The 23,511-nt window shown below is 41.2% G+C and overlaps 2 protein-coding genes across 5 annotated transcripts in view; one reads left to right on the plus strand and one right to left on the minus strand.

The window, feature by feature from the left end:
* The window catches only part of CDC40 (cell division cycle 40), a 61,010-nt gene extending 53,155 nt beyond the window's left edge, over nucleotides 1–7,855 (minus strand). The window contains exon 1 of the mRNA XM_054023650.1: nucleotides 7,661–7,855. Within this exon, the coding sequence (XP_053879625.1) occupies nucleotides 7,661–7,852 (192 nt within the window). The 5' untranslated portion in view covers nucleotides 7,853–7,855. The remainder of the gene's footprint in view (nucleotides 1–7,660) is intronic.
* A 1,946-nt stretch (nucleotides 7,856–9,801) lies between these two features.
* The window catches only part of WASF1 (WASP family member 1), a 193,065-nt gene continuing 179,355 nt past the window's right edge, over nucleotides 9,802–23,511 (plus strand). For 3 of the 4 annotated variants that reach the window (XM_054024387.1, XM_054024386.1, XM_054024385.1), the window contains exon 1: nucleotides 9,802–10,219. The gene's annotated coding sequence lies outside the window, so the exon portion shown is untranslated. The remainder of the gene's footprint in view (nucleotides 10,220–23,511) is intronic. The other variant, XM_054024390.1, reaches the window with a different exon arrangement.

The following is a 23,511-nucleotide window of genomic DNA, read 5'->3' on the forward strand; positions in this document are numbered from 1 at the left end:
AGTGAAGTCCAACGCAATACGGATTTGACAATGCGAGTTCTGAAGCACTTTAAGTGTTTTGCTAGATGGGGCTAACCACATGAGTAGTCCCCGTGAAGTCAGTAGGACTGTTCATCTGCTGAACCTTAAGCACGTGCTTAAATGCTTTGGTGAATTAGGCTAGCGTGCTCTGCACCTTGCAGGATAAAGCCCTAGGTCTCCACCGTCCACAGGATATTCTATGCTCCATAAACCCAAAATAGTTTTAAATGTTGTATTTAAAAAACATTAAGTAAAGTCCTCCTCACATAAACAGTCCCTTAAAATTACTATTGAAGCTTAGCATAGCCCCACAACATATGCTTAGCAGTTTTCTAGCTCATTAAGGATGGATGGGATGGAAGGATACTGAAAGTAAAAGCAGAACAAATATGGTCAAAACCTCAAACCGAAGAAACTAATTTTTTTCCAGATGGACAAGGATTATATTTTAAACACAGACTAGATTAAAATTATTGGAATGTGAACATTCATATCAACTGCATAGATACATTCAAAATGGGATCAGTTTCTACAGTATTAGTCTAATGCCTATGTGCATCCCAAGTCTCATGTTCTTATTTTGAAGCAATGCTCTCTGCGCACCTGAATAATCCAAAAACCTGACTGATAGCACCAGAAAAAACAGACCTTAAATTTCTGAAATAAACTACATGGAATCCTTTTGTTGGGATTCAGTTCTTCCTGATACTAATGTTGCACTAACAGCATGGACTTAGGAACATAGGAACTACCATACTGAAGCAGACCCAACATTTATTTAGTCCAGTATCCTGCCTCCGACTGTAGTTAGCACTACAGAGAAAGATATAGGATGATATGCTCCCTACATTAAATCTTACTGTAATCTCCACTACTTAGAAGTGGTCTTAAAACCTGAAGCAGGAGATTTACTATCCCTTCCAAAACTGAATTCACCAGTTTCCTGGGGCATTGAGGTCCACAGTCTAATTACATGCTGTATGTAAAATATTTCCTTTTATCAATTTGAATACTCTGACGAAGCCATGTGTTAAGGATATTTGAAAGTAATACAAAACATGAATGTTTGTAAGAGACCTGGGATAGTCACCCTCTGGCTTGTATCCTGTGGCTACAGTTTTGATCACCAAAAAGAAATTATCTATATACTCGTTCATTAGCCTGTTCGTTTATAAGCCGACGCCCCAAGATGGTTAGGTAAAAATAGCTTAAACTGTATTACCCTTTCATAAACTGACCCTGTATTTCAGGGGTTGGCAAGCTTTGGCTCCTGGCCCGTTAGGATAAGCCGCTAGCGGGCCTGGACATTTTGTTTACCTGGAGCGTTCACAGGCACGGAGCCCCTTAGCTCCCATTGGCTGGGAATGGTGAACCACGGCCATAGGGAGCTAAGGGGCTCCAGATAAACAAAATGACAATGTATTAGATATTCAATTCAATGATTCCATAGAGTTTAAAATCATCAAATTTTGGTGTAAGCCAACCTCCACTCTTTGATGCGCCCCTTTTTTACCAAAAATATTCGGCTTATGAACGAGTATATACGGTACTTAGTGAAGCTGAAAGGAATTTGAGAATAAAAATGTGTCAACTGACTTAAGTAACTTCTTTCACAAAGTGTCTAAAATAAAGATCTTGAATGCATGTTGGCCTCAACCTTCATATTAATAGGATTAATTATGACCAGTTTCCACAATATCTGCTAGCCTGAGGACTAAGTCTTATACCCAGATTAAAAGTACATGAGCCACTATGCCTCCTTACTCTCAAAGTCATACTTATTTGATTTTTATTATCACATCTTTTCCCACCAATAAATCAATTTGCTCCCACACATAAAAAAATAATAATCAGTGCTGACACTCTTCAATTCTGAAATATGCATCTTTCCCAGTTAATTTCTGGGCACCCACCAATGAATGAATTCTAGGCTCTTGTTGGTTCCACTCCCAATAAATACATTCTTGGCTTTCCCTCTCCCTAAATAAATGAAATGTATCCCAACTTCAACAATAACTGAAAAATAGGGCCCTTATATGCAAAGAGTTTAAAATGCTTAACATAGCAAATATATGACCTTTTCATACTACTATAGAAAATTTCATAAAATACTTTAATAGCCCACTTTTCTTTATTGTATATTTTATTTTTGTAGATCACACCTGACTTTTTCAAGTAATTTTTAAAGAGGTCAGTGCACATTCCCACCATTTTTCCTTTTAAATAAAAATCTTCAATAAGATGCAAGATTCAGATGGATGTGTTTAATTCACTGCTACTTACATTTCAATTTCAGTTCTATTTGCTAAGAGTAACAAAGCGCCGTTGACCTGAATTTGATGGGTTAGTTGTTATGGTTTGCCACTGATCGCATCCGACCAGAGGATTTATAGGTTCTTGTCCAATTCAGACTACAGAGTTCAAGAACTCAGAGAGTTCTATAATCGGGAGAGGACTCTCAGGGTGCTTGGCAAGAACACGTACACTGAGGACAATACCAAATTGATAAAATCTTTATTGAAGGTAACATAAAAATAAGAAATGCAATGAAACATATAACTGCAAAACAGTAAAAGAATTCCAAAACATTGGTGGTAACATTTCTATTGTAAGTATTTTAACCTAACATACTCACAACCCTTCCTTGAGGACCCAGTAATAGGAGGTGAAGGACCAGCCTCACTCCTGGCATGCCCGATTACGCAATGCTGCTGACTTCCTCAATGGTTAGGAATGTTGAGTAGTTATACTATACTGCACAAGCTAAGCTGATAGCGCGACAGTAGATAGAATAGATATATGAAAAGATAGTCGCTAGAGCAGTGGTCTCCAAAGTGGGGTGCGCACACCCCAGGGGGTGCGCAAGAGGATCCTTGGTGGTGCGTGGCAGGAGGAGCGCTTTGGCGCGGCGGGGGTGCGAGCTCAAAATTTTTTTTACTGATAGGGGTGCGCGATCAAAAAGGTTGGAGACCACTGCTCTAGAGTATAGGAGAACTGGAAAAAGCACTCCAAAAAACCGAAGCTTCCAGAGTTAGAAGAGCCTAGAACTTAGAAGAGCTTAAGAGCTAACAAGAGCTCTCTTACAAGGTATTTTATAGGATCCTGACCTATGTAATTCAGCCCCAACCTCCTATACCCAAATCTTATTTCCATACCCTAAGAAATGTATGGGTACCCTTCTCCTATAGGTTAGTGGATTATGACACTTACTTTCTAAATATATTAATAAGGATTATCTCACTCCAAAACTGCCAACCTAGGCTCTCTTGATGACCTCCAAGTTGTGGTGTACCCTGCAGTTACCAACTGGTTGTAGATGCCGGATAAACCTGTGATGTGGATAGTTCCTCCCTTTGGTTCCCCAAAGTTCAGGGACCATTCGTATCTGTGCCAAAGGTTGCCAGCTTTTATGCTAACATATTCATAATTGATTATACTTTTTGCTATATGGCAGATCTTACTGGATCTTACAGGCCAGTAGGCTTCTTGCATTTCAGCAAAATGTATTATTAGGAAACACATGCCTCAACACATCCTAAATTCCAAGGAATTAATATTAATAAAATATAAGAATAAAATGGATTAATTTCAGAAAAAAACATATTAATTGATACTGTTGGCTGGATTAGTAGGATACAATAGCTCGCAAAATAATCCTATGGGCTACAGCACAGAGGTCAGCAGTGTGTGGAAGAGCTACTAAAAATACCCTAAAGGATGACACCCCAAGAATTATTATTTCAAATAATAGCTACAATTCATTAGTGTAATTTGCATAGATACAAATCCATTTTGAAATCAAAAGGGACTGTGCAGATGTATGATACAGTTCAAAAGCAAAGACCTTGCCCTCTTTCAACATCAGCTAAGAATGACGCATCTTGGAGTAACATCTTTGGGCAGTACTTGCTGCAATTCATAAAAGTATACAAAAAGGAGTGTGTCTTGTGCACTAGATGTCTGATAAACTACAAATATCAAAAAGCTAGAACTAGCAACTAAGTTTTGCTATTGTAGATACTTAAGAATATATTCCCCTTTTAATACCTATGCACGTTTGAAGTCTTTGCCATTTCACAAAGATTACAAAGCTAAACTAAGGAAGCAACAACAGTTATTAAACTAGAAGCCAGACACCAAGCTACTCAAGCCATGCATTTTTTATTCTTCAGTCCCAACAACCCACTAGACACTAGAATGGTGCACGACTACAGTTCAGATCACGGGACTGCAGTGCTCTCACCAAGTGCCCTGCCCTTCCTTTTTACAGAACCGTCTCTTTCTCCCATCCAAGCTCGCCTCCGCAATACATGGCCAGCATACTACTGCAGTCACTATCTACACCAGCTAGTGCAGCTGTTGTGTGTCAGCAGGACAGTACCTTCTTGACTTTCTTCCTTAGTCAACTTGCTGCTCCTCCAACACAGTAATGCCAGAATCATTGTACCATAAGCTCAAGACCCATTTCGTTCTATTTTGCAGATAAAATTGCTCAGATTTGGTTAGAACTGTCTGCCTCCATGGGATAAGAATATGTGCTAAAGGAAATAATGCCAAGTCTTCTCTGCTTGAGGTTAAGCCAGGGTCAATCCTTGATGATTTTGGAAACACTTTGGCCATCAATTTGTGCTTAAAACCTACATCCTTCCTGGATGGTGAAAGCATGCAGGAAAGAACTGGGTACACTGTTAGTACAAATTATCAATACCTCCTTGAAAGAGGGAGGTATCTCTTTCACTGAAAGAAGCACACGTACATTCTGCACTCAAAAAAAAAAATCACTGCTTGTTACTGAATCTTTCCAGCTATCACGCCATTTTACGTCTTCCATTTTCAGTTAAGATTATTGAAAAGGTTGTGGTGAGATAACTCAAACACTGTTTAGTAGCCTCAGTTCTTTTCTACACTAGTTGCCAACCTGGGTATAGCAAAGACAGCTCTGGTGGTATCGGGGGACAATAGACGAAGATCGAATATCTATCCTGATATCATTACATCCGTGATCTGTCTTTGATACAGTTCACCATCATTGGATGTTGACTTTTTTGCAAACTATATCATGGGTGAACAGGCCTATTAGAGTGGCACTTTGATGGGCATTCTCATAAGGTGGTGTAGGACACCTGCATCTTCTCCATGTGAGTACTCTCCCGGGGGGTTCTGCAACGTTCCATGTTGTCACACCTTTTGTTCAATGCATACATGAGGCTACCAGGAGTTTTACATGGACCAGAAGGTCTTCAATATTCTGAAGGCACTCAGCTTTATATCTCCATCAGCATGGCTGGAACTGCTGATGGCATTACTCGGTGTCTGGAAAAGGCTGAGGCACGCACGAGGGCAAGATGGCTAAGACTTAGTTCAGACAAGGCAAAAGGGATGTTGGTTGGTTGTAGGAAGCAAGCTGGAAGAAGTGACAAGGGTAATTTGATGCGTTAAATTGAGGGTGTGCATCTGCCTTTTGTTAACTGGGTTCATAATCTTGGGATCTGGTGAGGACTGTATGGGATGTGTATATGTTCATTTCTTATATTTGTGTTGTCAATTGAGTTTGATTTTGGGGTAACTAATTGGTCTGTTTAGTTGCTAATATCTTTTAAAGAGATTGTCAAGGGTTACCAGAGCATGGTGGAGACACTTATATAGTAGAGTAGTAAAATCTAAATAAATAAAATAGCTTGCCTGCCAAATAACAGAGCCCCATCTTTTTTGCATTTAGCACAAAATTATACTCACTACTAAATGCGATGTTTTGGGATAGCCGAGTAAAATTTCATTTTTTTTTCATTATTATCAACAACAAGAAGAGGACTGGGGCACAAGTTGCCACCATGAAAACACTTTTTAAAGATAATATGAAGGGAGTGCATTTCTCATAGGTCTCTAAATACTGATTCTTGCAGAAAATGTCTTTTCCTGCAAGTGTTAAAAAAAGTCACACCCTCTGTAACAGTGATAATGCAGTAGCCTCCAACCAGCAGAAAGTGGTCCACCAGTACATTGGTGGTTCAGGCTTTTGAGACTAGTACTCTAGGCATCACCTTTAAATTTATGTAAGGCTCTACTGGGCCTCAATGCATTGTCACTGCTACTTGTTATTTATCATTCATGTTCAAAGCACTTTACAGATGTTAATTAATACTCCTGTCAAACTGTACACTAACCTCCCAGAGAGATTAGAAACTCTAAGACTGGAGCGTGGTGGTGCTTAAGCATCATAGGATGTACAGATAAGTGTCAGATGGGCAGCTGTGATAGCACATCCATCTTTAATTTGAGGCAGTGAAATGAAAAAAAAAAAAAATCCATTCTTCTATTTGGCACTATGGAGTAGGATGCATTCAGTGGGGCACGTGCTTGTGATGGTGCTACTATGGCATCAACTTCTGCAGAATTTATGGTTTCATTTAAAAGTGAATTGTTTCTAACCTTCTGTACTTTATGGTTCTGAAGATAACTTTCTAAAAGTGAACTAATGCAGTCTTGTCTTTCTGAGCTTACAAAATGAAATCATGCTGCTCATAGCTTCGCCAAGAAGTACTAAAGTGAAATGTATAAAGCACTGGTCAGCCTTCACTGTTGCTATTCACAGCACTGTAGGCAGCAGAGTGTCAAGAATTATGTCAATTTCATTCTACTGCTACCTGGGAAAGCTACAGTGAAAATACTAAAGATAATAGGGATACACCAAAACAAAAAACAAACAAACAAACAAGTGTAAAGATTAAACAGCAGGGGCCAGTATCAAATTAAGATTTTGAACCATATAGTCAGTCCTCTAAATCAGGGCTTGAAACAACTAGTTAGGGAAGAGGATAAGATGCCTACAATTTGGAGTGTATACAAAACAAGTGTGTGGGAAGGGAGCAGAGAGGAGGACAGCATCCCAAAGGTCTGTATGTCAAACTCTGGTATTAATCACCCCTCCGCCCCCAAAAGCCTGGGGAGCAGAGAGTGGTGAGCTGAGTAGTGGGTTGGAGACACCTGTTAGCCAAACCAAGGAAACCCGAGTCCACCACGGAAGGAGGGGAAGGGGTCAGGAACAGCATTATCACATTAATCCCAAACACCCTTCCCCCACCTGGCTGCGGAGACCTAGGTTAACACCCGAATATCACACTTTGGTCTAGCAGATTCTCCTCTCCCCACCTTCCGCCCAGTATTCCTTATGCACATTTCATATCGTAGGCGCCTTCTCCCATTGCCGACTAGAGATCTGATTGTTTCACGACCTAATCTAGAAGATTAACTACAAGGTGCAAGATTTCAATCCGGTGAAATCGGTGCAACAGCCGAAAAGAGCTGACTCTACGCACCTGCAATGCAAGGGGCAGCCGGCCAGCCACCGAGCTATTAGGGGACCCTGCATCTCCTGCCAGCCCCGAATGCCTTTCCAGCAGCCAGGGCCCGGGACAGGCAGCCCGAGTCTCCACCCCAATCCCCCAGCTGAGGGCGCCCAGACAGCAGGAGGCCTCCTGTGAAGCGACCAAGCGAGACACACGGAAAGGGGCAACGCTCCCCGGGCAGCTGCCCCCTGCCTGGCCCAGGCCCAGCAGCGTTACCCAGGCCGGAGGGAAGGGGATTCCCCTGCCCCACCTTTCCTATCCCCTTGCAGCCGAACGCCCGGGGCGGCACCTACCTTCACAGCCACCTCCGGGGCCGAGTCCACCGCCAAGGCCTGCGGGGCAGGGGGCGGTGAAGCGAGATGCAGCACCGAGTCCCGGCTGGCTACCTGCGCCGAGCGGCGGGAGCTTCCCTCATTGTCCGAGCCCGAGTCGGAGCCAGAGTCGGAGACACCGTAAGACGCGAGCGCGGCGATAGCGGCCGACATCTTACCAAGGAGGAACCACGGGAGCAGTGACCCGGAACAAACGGGTCCTGTCAGTTATATCATAATCCGCTCCTAGGTTTGTTTTTGCGACTGAATGAAAATTACTCAAATTCGATTTAACAAAAATAAAAATTATTATTTATAATTTTCTGGGTCTCTAACGAAACTTGTTGGGAAGCATAATTCCCCTCTCATGAAGCTGAAGGAGGGGTTGATCTTTCAGGACTCACAGCAAGGACTACAAATCCCAGCGTGCAACGCGCCAGAGCCGGGCAGGTCGGATTTGAAGCGTCTTGCAGTGTCAAAGCAGGATTCGGTGTTTCTGAAAAGGAAAACATCATCTCTCCCACTTTCAGCAGAATGACACGATCACTGCCTCTCTGACAAGTGACAAATAATAAATATAGCAATACATGCCTCAAAGAAAGCACTCCATAACAAACAAACAAAAACATCACAACCAAAAAGAGAATGTCACTAAAACTAAAGACCCCAGGGGGACATACTCCCAATCATCCATGGAAAGTACTGTGGGGTAGACATAAGCATAAAATCTTCTAAGAGATAGTGATTTTCCAAGCCTACTATTTCCACATTATCCATAGCTCAAATTTGTGATGAAATCGTTTAAAAAATGAAACTTGAATGATGGCTTTGGGTGTTTGGGGCAATATTTTACATTTATCTGTAAATTATATACATACAATATTCCCATAATATGAACTCTACACTTCTTCCCCTTATTCCATTGCAGCCAGGGAAATGGACAACATCATTTGTCTAATTTCAACCTCCAGCCACTGGATTGCATTCAGTCTAGCAGAGAAAGGTATAAAATGATCCAACGGCTGGACACTGAAGCTAGACAAATTAAGACTGGAAATAAGGTGTAGTTTTAATGGTGAGAGTCATTAACCATTGGAAAAATTTACCAAGGGTTGTGGTGGGGTCTCCAACACTGACAATTTTAAAATCAAGATTAGATGTTTTTCTAAAAGACCTGCTGTAGGAATTGTTTTGAGGAAGTTTATGGCCTGTGTTATACAGGTCAGACCAGATGATCAATTGTTCCTTCTAGTCTTGGAATCTATTAATCATCTGGGGTTGGTTGGGTCCTTTTGCAACCATCTGCCATCTTCTTCTGTCCAAGGCAGCACTGAAGTCCACCTGCTTGTCTTCTTTGATACAATCTAGTCATCACTTCTTTGGTTTCAATATGAACTATATGCAATGGACAATGTGTGCACTATCAGGTCTTCTTAAACACATGGATTTCACAACAGTTTGAATTAACCTTCACAACCCCCATCACCTGTGAGATAAGTAATTTTAACAGCCCTGTTTCATTCATGGGGAAATTGAGGCATACATATATTCAGGGACTTGCTCCGTGCAGTGCCAGGTCCCCTAACAGAGACCTTACACCTGCCAGGGCAGGCTCCAGGCACCAGCGAAGGAAGCAGGTGCCTGGGGTGGCCAATAGAAGGGGGCAGAACAGCGTTCCTTGTTGGGGCAGCGTGGTGGCGGCACTTCGACAGCAGCCCAATCGGTCCAGTCTTCAGCAGCAATTCTGCAGCGGGTCCTTCACTCCCTGTCTTCCTCTTTGGCGACACTTCGGTAGCATCTCAATCAGGTTTTTCCTTTTCCCCCGCTGCTTGGAGCAGCAAAAAAAGCTGGAGACGGCCCTGACACCTGCGCACCAATCAGTAGAACACGTTGTGCGAAACACAGTAGGACGAATTCGAAGCACTCTTTTCTCTGAAACAGCCCCGCCCACTCTCTTTGGAGCTGCCAGCAGCCCCGCCCACTTCCATTCTAGCCCCTCCTCTCCCATTCGCATTGGCTGCCAGGAGCCGGCTTTAGACTACGTCACAATACCCGCGGCCCCTCCCCTAGCTCGAGTAAGTGAGAGAGCGAACTGGACTATACCACCTGCCATCTTGAGGGGGTGTGTATAGAAATCGGGGTTCCCTGAACCTCAACGCCACGGATGCTGGGGGGAGGCACCCACTTAGTCCCTGGGGGAAGCGGCGACGGCCGGTTAGGTGTTGGGTAAACAGCCCCCGCGTGCTTGGAGAGGGAGTCCGGGCCGAGGGAGAAGCCCCTCCTCCCACGCGCACACACGCGCCGCTCTGTGTCTATTGTGAAGCCTTTGGGGAGCTCTGCGCCGCCGCCCCCAGCTCGCGCCGGGTTCGGGTCCTCCCCCTCCACAACGATTCTCTCCAGTGGGGAGAGGCGGTTGGAAGGAGCCGTTTGAACTTCGGATTCGTACAGACCAGGGGGCAGCGCGAGCTTCTGGGGCGCTGAGAGGGCGGGGCTGGTCGGCGGCATGAAGGTGTGAGAGCAGCAGCGCACGGACCAGAGAGAGTAAGTGCCCCGCAGCCTGCACCTCCTCTGCCGTGACCCGCGCTCACCACGGGGTGGGCGGCTCCCCTGTCCACCCACCCACGGGCAGAGGGATGCCCCTTCATCGGGGGAAGCCCCCCTATGTAGCTCCTCCATTCTTCCATCCCCACCCGGAGTGACACCTTCGCTGCCCCCCCCCCATCTCCTGTGGGGTGAAGGGAGCAATGGGGCTGTGCCAGTGTGGTCCCCCTCTCGCTGTCTGCCGCTGGTGGGGGGGTGAGCGCCGAGCCCCCTGCGGCTGTTGCAGGGACAGGTGTGTAAATTCCTCTCGCCCGGCCGGGGTGGGGGAGGGGAGTTGCACTTTTAGTAGCGGAGTGTGTCTCTGCACGCCCCCTCCCCCGCCTCCTGTACAGTGCCCAGTGCGGAGCCTCGCTCAAGGGGCGGCGGGACCTTTTATTGTTGGGGTCAGTAATCGGGGGGGGGGGTCCGTTGGCTGTCACCAGGTGCTAGCTACTATGTTGATCTGAAGGGGGTGGGGTTACCCTGACCCAGCCACCTCCGCTTAATTTATGTAATGGGGACTGTAGAGGCCAGAGGTGGGGATGGATGATGGAGCTAGATGCGATTTGCCTTGTGAAGAGAAGCAGATTCGATCATATTCAGTGGAAATAGCAGCCCATTGAAAGATTGCTACCATTGTTCAGCTGTCGTGGAGATCTCGGCAGCCTGCGAGCAAAAGACCTCCAAACTGCAATCTTAAAAATATGTAGCGTCCGCCTCCTCCAAACACAAAAATATCCATCCCCCTATGCCGATTTAGCTTGTGGATACAATAATTATAAAATGTAATAGCCCCAAGTAATCTCCATTTGTATCTTAAGCATGTACAAAGTCCTTCTGGATCATTATACTTTGTGTATCTATGATTTCGTTTAATTTAGTTTTGTATTTGGAATCAGAAGTAAATACAGTAATTAGATGTTTTATTTTGGTTTGCAACATTGGATTGTCAGTCATTCACATTTTTTAGCAAATGTTTCAGTTTTAAAGGAAACAGATTGAATTTCTATGAAGATATCAACAGAATAAAGAAAAGCAAGTAGAAAATGCAGATCGTTAAGATTTTATATTTATTAAATGTTGTCTTTAGATTTTTTTAGTGGTCATTGCCATAAGGAAACAGTACACTCTAGAACCAAGGTGGCAAAAATAACATTGACATGAAAATAACTTTGCAAGAGTCATTTTAGGGGAAAGTTCTGTATTTCCAGCATTCTGGATCTTTATTTTTGTTTTTGACGTTTGAAGTGTACAACTTTTATTTCAGATTTACAAATGGACTCTTTATCAGTGGTGCAATAGCAATACAGGTTATGTGATTTACCTTACTTACACACCTGATGTGAGTCACCCTATATATGATTTATTCATTTTGAGAATGCAGCTGTCATTGATTCACACACTGCCTGCCAGCAATTGTTAAGTGATTCTATAGAAGTGCATTCCTTATTTTCCTGGCATGCACTTACAGGGTGTTGTCTGTAGTTGCATGGTGTGGTTGTTGAAAGGTAAAGTATTTCAAGGTCTGTTTGCGAAACCAATCTTTAATATAACATTGCTATTTAAATATTGTATCTCAACTATTATGCTGCAAATGTTTCAATTTATGTAAAAACAATATTTTATTAATGTTGAATCTTTAGATTTAATACACAGTTTGAGTTTTCTCATACTAGAATAGGGGAAATTACAGCTTTTCATTAAACTCTGTTGTGCTCAGAAATTATAATAAAGTGTAATCGTTTAAGGGTTTGGGGTGGATTCACAGTACAGCCTTTGGAATAATTTGCTAGTGTAAATTAGCTGTTGTCCATCTGCTACAACTAGTGAGGTGGGTTCTTCAACATGCTCTTCAGAATTCAAACAATGGGTAGGTCTACACTTGTGGTGACTTGTAGAGTATAGTTGTTGCATGTCTAGCTAGCACGGGTATTAATAGTGGTATAGAACAGAAGTTCTCAGCCAGAGGTCCAGGGCCTCCTAGTGGGCTGTGAGCAGGTTTCAGGGGGTCTTCCAAAATTAACCATAGAGCAGACCGGTGTTAGACTTGCTGGGGCCCAACGCAGAAAGCCAAAGGCTGAACTCTGCTGCTCGGATCTGAAGCCAAAGCCCAAGCAATTTAGCTTCATGGGGCCTCGGGCAATTGCCCTGCTTGCTAACCCCCTCATGCCAGACCTGGCTTTTAATCTACTGAATATGCAGAACAACAGTTATTGTGGCACAGGCGGACTGTGGAATTTTTATAGCATGTTTGGGGCCTCAGAAAGAAAAAGGTTGAGAACGCCTGGTGTAGAAGGTGAGGCACAGCTTAGGTGAGTAGACATATCAGAACCCTACATGACTCTCTACATGCCCAAGCCATGCCACCCACATCTACACTGCTGTCCCACTACCTCCCTAGTGCTGGAGACTTTTCCTACCTAATTGAAAGGCAGCAGGTGGAAGGCAGCAGGGAAAGGCTCTGGTGGTGGGAAGTTGGTAGAGAGAGGCTCTGGCAGCCCCATGGAAGAATTGAACCTCTAGCGATGCTTCAAATGTTCTTTTTTGACGTAGCAAGTTGCAGTAAGTGCAGTTCTATTATAAAAATGGTAGGAAAAAATTATATGGATGGATAAACGCATAAATCAACTGAGCATCTAGTTTGTATTGAATAAAAGGTTACACATAAAATAACTCTACCCAGGCTTGTTATAGCAACATAGAAATGTAGGGCTGAAAGGAACACCAAGAGGCCGTCTACTTTAGCCCCCTGTATTGAGAGAGGACCAAGTAGCATCCCTGACAGGAATTTGTCCAACCCATTCTTAAAAATCTCCAATGACGGAGATTCCACAACCTCCCTTTGAAGTCTATTCCGATGCTTAACTATCCTTATAATTAGAATTTTTTCCCAAAATATGTAATCTAAATCTCCCTTGCTGCAGACTAAGCTGATTACTTCTTGTCCTACTTTCAGTGAACATGGACAACCATTGATCATTGTCTTCTTTAGAGCAGCCCTTAGCATATTTGAAGACTTATCAGATCACCCCTCACACTTTTTTACTCAAGGCTAAATGTGCCCAGTTCTTCTTTGAGTGTCCTGTGCATATGCCTACTCTTTGGAGATGCTGACTGGTGCAGCTAGGACAGTGGAAACTTCTGGTAGCAGTACCTGTTAGAGTGCTCATGCACTCCTCTCTCCTCAGCATTTGAGCATGTTCCGAAACTATTATTGCCATAGGCGCCGACTCTGTACCACAAGTGACCCATAGCACAAGTGATTCCATATGCCAGGCTCAGCATTGGCTATGAAGGAACTTCAAACTTGGCATGGACAGTATGCTAAGAATACTTCTTGTTCCAAGAAAAATTAACCTGTCTCTGATGTGGTGGATGAAACTACAGAATGTCCTCAAAGGAGTTTTGTTCAACCCAGCTCCTCCTATGTTAAGAGATTACTACAGATAGGTTGAGGAGCATATCTCTGCAACCTTTTCATTTGAGATTTTTGGAGCTGCAGAGAATCCCTATTGCACATAAACATGTTAGAACTGACAGCGATCCATCTGGCTCTCAAAGCATTTCTTCCCCAGGTGCAGAATGTAGTAGTTCAAATGGTTATGGACATGTCCGTAATGTATTATTTGAACAAACAGGAAGGAGCTCAATCGTTTCAACGCGAAACAAGGCAATAAAACTTTTGGACTGGTGTATCCTATATAACATTTACCCAATTGCCTTGCAGGCAGCAGCAGAATACACTGAAATTGTGGAACAACTGCGCAGGTGTATGAGTGGCCTCTAAGGACTCATTGATTCAGAATATTTTCAGTCTTTTTTCGTTTCTGGACAGAGATTCATCACCAAGACCCAGTATCAAATGACCCTGTTTTTGCTTAAGAGTGGGCTCAGACAGTCAATCATTGATGGATGCGTTTCTGCTTGATAGGGGAAGGGGCCTGATGTATGCATTTCCCCCATTCCCTCTGATCTTAAAGGTGCTAAAGAAAATAAAACAGGATTCGATCAGGGTTAATTTTAGTTGCTCCTGTATGGCCGAGGCAGAGTGTTACACTGAGTTAATCCATTTATCCAATAGCAAATACAAGATGCTCCCAATAACAACAGACATACTGTCCAAGCAATAGGGGAAGGTCTTTTACCCAGATCTGCAATCGTTAGATATGACAGCTTGGGCAATAGATCTTTGACAGATTTAGAAAAATCATGCTCTTTTGAGATGCAGCAAGTTCTAATTAATGCTAGGAAACTATGTACTAGAAAAAGTTACAGTTTTAAGTGAAAAAGATTTGTTGTATGGGTGTCTGGTATGAATGTTGGTCAAGTTTCAGTTCCTATGCAACTTATTTTAGAATACTTGCCACACTAAAAAGCAATGAGTTTGTCTCTCTCCTCCGTTAAGGTACACTTAGTAGCTATAGCAGCATTCCATACTCACATTATGGAAAATAATTGTTTTCACATATATTGGTGAATAATTGTTTTTAAAAAGACTTATTGAATCTGTATCTGCCAGTATGGGACCTTGTCCCTTTGTGAAATTTGACCTTAGTTTTAATGCAACTTATGTCTCCCCTGATTTGAACCTCTAGTGAGCTGCTCTTTTTTCATCTTTCTATAAAACAGCTTTTTTAATAGCAATCACTTCTGCTAAAAGAGTTAGTAAGCTACATACCTTAATGGCGGGAGCCTCCTTATTACTTTTTATCAGCACAGGGTGGTTCATAGATTGCATCCCAAATTCCTTCCTAAAATTTTTGAGTTTCATATAAATCAAAGTATTAATTTACCAGTATTCTTTTCAAAACCTCAGACATATAAAGGGGAATCTGTTACATTCCTTAGTTGCAAAGAGAGCAGTCTCGTATTATCTGAATAAAACTAAAAAGTTCAGGTCCTCTCCCACGTTATTTGTCTCATATGCAGGTAACTCTAAAGGTCAGGCCATTTCAACACAGTCCCTTTCTAGATAATTTAGACAACCCATTGAATAGTATTAAAAAGGAGCTTCACTCTATACTCCTGTTCCTCTTTGAGCCCATTCTACAAGAGTGGTTGCTTCATCTGTAGCTTGTGCTAAACATATTCTCCTTATTGAATTATACAGAGCTGCTACATGGAGTTCAGTTCACACTTATGAAGCATTATGCACTGGATCTGGCAGCCAGGTCTGATGCACAGTTTGGCAGAGTCATGGCCCAGTAATTGTTTAATTAGGACTCCGCCTCCCTCCCTCCCTTCTTGCTGTACTACTTGCCAAACTGTCCCAGGAATGGGAATATGCAAAGGACACTTGAAGAAGAAATGAAGGTTACTTAAATGTAACCATAGTTCTTTGAGGTGGACTCTGCATAATCATAGTCTCTGCCCACCTTCCCCACTCCTGTAGTCCTAATTTCAATATTACGTGGTATTCTTCTTTAGCAGTGGAAGGAACTGAGGTGGCAACAAACTGTGCCAGGGTAGCCTGCCCCTTGAGGGCTGTATTGTATAGTGGTCAATCTTCCCCACCAGAAGTCATGGTCCTTTAAGAGTTTTGGGAGACCTGATACTCAAAGCCTGAAGAGACATGGAGAGAAAGGAAAGGGGTCCAGGACAGAAGTAGCATTTAGAAGGAATCCTGTTACATTGTCTTTAAGGGCCTGGAGCCTTGCAGAGGTGGTGGGGCAGCCAGTAACGAATGAGCTGGAAGAAGGGGCCACTATAAGTGCTGCCACCTCCTTCGTAGGAGGGGAGATGCCTATAAACACTGCAGGGAGTCAGAAGGCATCTGCTGGGCCCTGACTTACCAGGAGGAGATCTGCCTGCTGAAGCCTCCCAACCTGAGGGTGGAGAGACTGATAGGGAAAAGGGCCTGCTGGAGGATAAGCTGCCTGAGACTCTACAGCTGGCTTAAAGTACAATTCCCGCTCCAAGAAGGAATGCTGGGAGGCTCTTGTCTTAGAGGGAGGGACAGTCTCTCCAAAGCCCAGCCCTCCTCCCAGAGCTGGGTGAGGAAACTGACCAGGACTCTTATGTGGGCCCAAAGAGAGCAGCTAAATAAATGAGTTACCCTCTGCAGAATAAATAAATTAACCTTCCTTTGCAGGGACTCGTTTAATCTGGTCTGGGTAGTTGTCTGAAAAGCTCCGAAGGGTGCTGAGTACAACATGCCTGCAGTTCACAACAAGCCATGAGGGCATGCTGGAGATGCATACCCCACAACGTGGGTGCCATGCCCCCTTTTATAGCTAGGCAGTCAGAATGTGCTCAAACTTTGAGGCTGTGTGAGTGCTTTAAGAGACCCTGCTGCCAGAAAGTTCCACTATCTCACTTCATTGGTCAACACATACCAAGAGTGTGAATGTGCAGTGTCCATCTTAATGAACTCTGGTAATAAGTAATTAACTTAATTTTTTTCTAAACTTTCCTCATAGATTGTTTTCTAAAACTTTTATCATATTTGTTGGGCTCCGCTGGACTTTCTCAAATTTGTTCACATCTTTCATGAATTGTGGAGCCCAGAACTTGATACAATACTGCAGCTTGAGGCCTCACCAGTGCCGAACAGAGTGGGATAGTTACCTACCATTCTTGCATATGACTCTCCTGTTAATACTAGGGCTGTCATGCAATTAAAAAAATTAATTTCGATTAATCACACTGTTAAACAATAATAGAACACCATTTATTTAAATATTTTTGGATGTTTTCTACATTTTCAAATATTGATTTCAGTTATAACACAGAATACAAATTGTACAGTGCTCACTATATTTCTTTGATTACAAATATTTGTGCTGTAAAAACCAAAAGAAATAGTATTTTTCAGTTCACCTCATACAAGTACTATAAGCAATCTCTTTATCATGAAAGTGCAACTTACAAATGTAGACTTATGTAAAAAAATAACTGCATTCAAAAACAAAACAATGTAAAACTTTAGAGCCTACAAGTCTACTCAGTCCTACTTCTTGGTCAGCTAGTCACTCAAACAAACAAGTTTGTTTACATTAGCAGGAGATAATGGTGGCCGCTTCTTGTTTACAATATCACTTGAAAGTGAGAACAGGCGTTCACATGGCGCTGTTGTAGCTGGATGCTAAAAGATATTTACGTGCCAGATGCACTAAAGATTCATATGTCCCTTCATGCTTCAATCACTATACCAGTGGACATGTGTCCATGCTGATGAAGGGTTCTGCTCGATAACAATCCAAAGCATTGCAGATCAACGCATGTTCACTTTCATCATCTGAGTCAGATGCCACCAGCAGAAGGTTGATTTTCTTTTATGGTGGTTCAGGTTCTGTAGTTTCCGCAACAATGTTGCTCTTTTAAGACTTCTGAAAGCATGCTCCACACCTCGTCCCTCTCAGATTTTGGAAGGCACTTCAGATTCTTAAACCTTGTGTCGAGTGATCTTTAGAATTCTCACATTGGTACCTTCTTTGCGTTTTGTCAAATCTGCAGCGAAAGTGTTCTGAAAACAAACATGTGCTGGGTCATCATCTGAGACTGCTATAACATGAAATACATGGCAGAATGTGGGTAAAACAGAGCAGGAGACATACAATTCTCCCCCAAGGAGATCAGTCAAAATTTAATTAATGCATTTTTTTTAACGAGTATCATCATGGTGGCCGCAGCATGAATAGGCATACGAGTGTTTTGCATATCTGGCACGTAAATACCTTGCAATGCCGGCTACAAAAGTGCCATGCGAACGCCTGTTCTCAATTTCAGGTGACATTGTAAATAAGAAGCCAGCAGCATTATCTCCTGTAAATGTTAACAAACTTGTTTGTCTCAGCGATTGGCTGAATAAGTAGGACTGAGTGGACTTGTAGGCTCTAAAGTTTTACATTGTTTTATTTCTGAGTGCAGTTATGTAACAAAAAAAATCTATATTTGTAAGTTGCACTTTCATGATAAAGAGATTGCATTACGGTACTTGTATGAGGTGAATTGAAAAATACAATATTTTTGTTTCATTTTTACAGTGCAAATATTTGTAATAAAAATAATATAAGGTGAGCTCTCTACACTTTGTATTCTGTGTTGTAATAGAAATCAATATATTTGAAAATGTAGAAAAACATTCAAAATATTTAATAAAATTCAGTTGGTGTTCTATTGTTTAGCAGTGCAATTAAAATTGTGATTAATCGTGTTTTATTTTTTAACTTGTAGTTGATTTTTTTGAGTTAATTGTGAGAGTTAACTGCGATTAATTGACAGCCCTAGTTTATACACTCCAAAATATTAGCCTTTTCCGCAACTGTTATTGTTGCCTTATATTCAATTTGTGATTCACTATAACCCCCAGATCCTTTTCAGCTGTTCTGTTGCCTAACCAGTTATTCTCCATTTTGTAATTGTGCATTTGATTTTTTTTTCTTTCCTAAGTGCAATAGTTTGCACTTGTCTTTTTTGAATTTCATCTTATTTATTTCAGACTAATTCTCCAATTTTGTCAAGGTTGTTTTGAATTCTAATCTTGTCCTCCAAGTATTAGCAACCCCTGCTAGCTGGGTGTTATCCGCAAATTTTATAAACATACTCTTATCCAAGTCATTAATGAAAATATCGAATAGTATTGGACCCAGGACAGAACCGTGTGGGGACCCCACTATGTACATTCTCAAGTTTTACAGCAAACCATTGATAACTACTCTTTGAGTATGGTATTTCAACCATTTGTGCACCCACCTGATAGTAATTTCCTCTAGACTACATTTCTCTATTTTGCTTATACTATAGGAATGTCATATGGGACTATGTCAAAAGTCTTATTAAAATTAAGATGTGTTGCATCTACAGCTTCCACCATTCACTAAGCTGACAAAAAAAGAAATTAGGTTGGTTTGGCTTTATTTGTTCGTGATAAATCCATGTTGGTTATTATTTATCACCCTATTATTCTCTAGTTATGAACAAATTGATTGTTTAATAATTTGTTCCCGTATCTTTCCAGGTATTGAAGTTAGGCTAACTGCTTTATAATTTCCAGGGTCCTCTTTGTTTCCCTTTTTAAAGATCGGTACTATATTTGCCCTTCTCCAGTCCTTTGAGGTCTTACTTATCCTCCATGAGTTCTCAAAGGTAATTACTAACGATTCAGAGGTAGCTTCAGTTAGTTCCTTAAGTACCCTAGAGTGAATTTAATCAGGCTCTGATGACTTGAATACATCTAACTTAGTTAAATATTCTTTAACGTGTTCTTTCCCTCATTTGGTTGTGTTCCTTCCCCCTTATTATTATATATATTATTTAATGACCTGGTCAAAATTTACTTTTTTTGTAAAGACTGAAGCAAAATAAGCATTAACACCTCAGCCTTATTGATATTGTCTGATACTATCTTTCCTTCATCTTTCTCTTGCTCCTAATGTATTTTTAAAAGCTTCTTATTGCTTTTATGACCCTTGTAAGTTGTAACTCATTTTGTGCCTTAGCCCTACATGCTTGTGTTATTCTTTTGTATTCCTCCTTAGCAATTTGTCCATGTTTCCACTTTTTGTAGGATTCCTTTTTGATCTTCAGATTATTAAAGAGCTCCTGATGAAGCCAGATTGGTCTCTTACTATTCTTATCTGTCCTGTCCATCAGGATAGTTTGCTGTTGTCATTCATGTGTAGAGAGCAGTTGCTATGTCTTGAGGTACTAACTGAATATTTGTAAATTCAAAAAAAATGCTTGTTTAAATATAGTATTTTAAAAAGTCCTTTTGTTGACTCTGGTACATTTAAACAAAAGCAAAAGTTTTGCAACTATGGCTCAAAAATATACCCGACTTTTTTTCATTTGATGACTAAGCCTATTATGAGGAGGAGTGGATAGAACACTGGGTTGGGACTCAGGATACCTGGCTTCTATTCCCCGCTCTTCCACTGACCTGCTGTGTGACCTTAGGCAAGTTACTTCACCCCCCCCTGTCTGTTTCCCCATATATAAAATGGGAATGATGCTTATCTTCTTGGTAAAGCACTCGGAGATCTACAGATGAAAACTTTTGTAAGGGAGAAGTATTATCTTCATTGCTGTCTGGTGTGACAAGTATGTGTGCCACTCTCCCTGCTTAAAGAAATACAAAATGCTTCACATGGGGAGGCAGAGTTGTACCGTATGTAATGATAACATATTGTCAAACAGTTACATTTCAAATACATTAAATAGTAACTTGCTATATCTCTTTTACTTTTGTTGTCCCCCTTCCTTGCTTCACTCCAGTTTTTTTCTATAATAGATCTTTTCCTTTGTTTTCAGTGTACGTTTGCTTCCTGTTCTTATTTTTGGTGTGTCTGTTTTTGTTTTTTTTTGGTCTCTCCATCAATCTTTTACAGCTCTTTGTCTCTCTTGTTTCCTCCTCTCCCACCACTTGATGTACTTTACCTCCTTCTTCTCTATTTTCTGCTGCTTCTACTTCCCCCTATAAGTCGTCATTTTCTGCCCTTTTTTTTTTTTTCTAACTTCCCTATGAATCTGTCACCCATCCACTCATGCAAGTTCTCACTCCCATCTATTCCCTTGCTCCATCCACCAGGATGGATTTCATTTAAATCACTAGTCAGGAAGACTCGATTTAATCATGGATTTCTGCATAAAAGTGCATTTTTATTGGTTGTTATAACCTTATTACATATTCTTCACAACTCAGAGATAGATGTAGGTTTCATTTTTAGAAGGTACACACTATATATACATTTTTAAAGTGATTTATTTTGAAAACTTTTCAGATTAGTTTTACACCTGTGTCAGAAAATGAATGATTGGTTATTTCATTTACCAAAGGTAATTGAATCAGATATTTATGAAGTCATTGGGAGGTGAACTATCTCCATTTCAACAGGTTAATCATTAATATTTGGAGGATTTTCTTGCCATGTTGTATTAGGAGGAGAACATCACCAGACAGACATTTAAATTGTTTTATTTAACTAAAACAACAACATTAAGTATTCTGGATTTTTTTCTTCAACAGCAAACATATAGTATTTTAATAAAACAAGCATATGTCCCTTGCTTCTCACGTTTATCTCCAGACGGCTTCTCCTTGTCCAGATCTATTCCGCCCCAACAATCTTCTATTCATTGAACTTTCTGAAACTTTGCACTTTGAGAGAGAAGTAAGGGATTGACTCTGTGTACACAAATTTACAGAGGGACAATAGAGTTGAGGTCTTATTTCTCACTTCTATATCTTATTTATTTATTTACAAACATGTTTTTCTGTTAACAAGCACATTACCTCTAGAGACACAAATCCACAGTTTGAGAACTGCAAAACTAAGCATCTCTGATGGTATCTTCTAGACTGAGCACTAAGTCCCATTGGGTAGATAGAAAGATTAACCTAAATAATGTATACAGAAGCCTGTGGAACCCCATAAGATTGGGTCCCTAATCTATGAACTATTGGAACTCATTTACAAAACTTTCTTAAACATTACATGAATATATTATCTTATACTATAGAATTAGAATTTATAATTCCCATTCCATGATGAGATACATTATAGCTCAAAGATATCTTAATTAAAACTATCTTTAGATAGGCTTTTTCCTCAAAAAACCTTTTATCAAAAAATCTGATTTTTTTTAAACTATTGCATTTTATCCACCATGCCATCCACTTAGATCCTTCTATCCACAGCTTGAAGAATGTATGAGATGCTCAACAGCCTGAGAACTAAACTAAAATATGGGACACCATTGTCCATGGACAATGCCCAGGTGGCTTAAGCAGTGACCTCAAGAAAGTAAATTGACAGTTGGTACTGATTTCTATATAACAGGGGTAGGCAACCTATGGCACGGGTGCCGAAGGCTGCACGCAAGCTGATTTTCAGTGGCACTCATACTGCCCAGGTCCTGGTCACCAGTCCAGGAGGCTCTGCATTTTAATTTAATTTTAAATGAAGCTTCTTAAAAATGTTAAAAACCTTATTTACTTTACATACAACAATAATTTAGTTTTATATTATAGACTTATAGAAAGAGACCTTCTAAAAACGTTAAAATGTATGACCAGCACGTGAAACCTTAAATTAGAGTGACTAAATGAAGACTCGGCACAGCACGTCTGAAAGGTTGCCGACCCCTGCTATATAATGTCATCTCCTCCATCCAGGCTTGTGTTTGCCATCTTTAGGTGAAGATCCAGAATTTAGAACTTTGACTCATGATCATTGTGGGGCTGCAATGTCCATGGACAATAGCCTGATAAGAATCAGAGCCTTGTTTTTACCCCCATTCTCATATCCCTTCGCTGCTGAGAAAGTGCAGAGTGATGGAAGCCTTACCAGGCTGCGCTCCTTGGATCCTGGTTGGAGCTTCATGTTTTGAAACCTGGTACTACTTGTCTGATAAATGTGAAGCCTTTTCTACTTGTTGTTACTGCTGGAAGGAAGAAACGTTTTTGTACAACCGATCCCTGCCTGCTGCAAAGATGGTTAAAGGTCTTTCTCAGCCTTTGGTTTTGGACTGAGCTCTTTGAGGTCGGGACCTGTTAATTGTCTGACACAGAACACACCGTGCTTATATGCGACACTGCTGAAGAACAGAACATTCTGGAAAATTATATAATTTGTTTAAAAACACTACTCAAAATAGAAGTCCTTCTCGATAGGTCCTCATCATTAGAGACCGCAATCCTTCCACTGCATCCCACTGAGACTGTTCTAAGGGATTGATTCTGTGAGTTGCTAAGCTCCGCACAGGATCATGATCCAAATTTCCAGATTTTGAAACATTTCCTAAAGATGGAAACGCAAGCCTGGATAGAGGAGATGACGTTATACAGAGAGCAGTATAGTCTTAAACTCTTAGTTCATTTATTTTCCTGGAATCATTGGAGAAGCTCATTCTTAACTCTATTTTTCAAAAGCATGTGACCTAGATTTTCTCTTTCAGTGTGTGTTTTCTTAATCTTCTGAGCTGTTATTTTTAAAATCTACTGGGGACAATGTCAGATTAGAAATCATATTTCTAAAAATTAACATCTCTATCTGTTATCAATAACAGATGAATATCACTGAAATTGTCAAAAAATAATTTTTCACCACTGAATGAAGTAGCTGAGCTGCTAGCACCAATATGCTACCTTGCATTAAAAATAGCTACTATAACAGAGTATTGGATGGTAGCAAATGTAACTATTTTTAAAAAGGCTGTATAGGGATGATCCAAAGAATTATAGACCCGTAAGCCTTACATCTTTAATGGGTAAACTGAAGGGAAAAAATTACAGAATATAATTCCTGGAAGAT

Source organism: Malaclemys terrapin, chromosome 3 (assembly GCF_027887155.1).
Source record: "Malaclemys terrapin pileata isolate rMalTer1 chromosome 3, rMalTer1.hap1, whole genome shotgun sequence".
In the NCBI taxonomy this organism is placed as follows: Eukaryota; Metazoa; Chordata; order Testudines; family Emydidae; genus Malaclemys; species Malaclemys terrapin.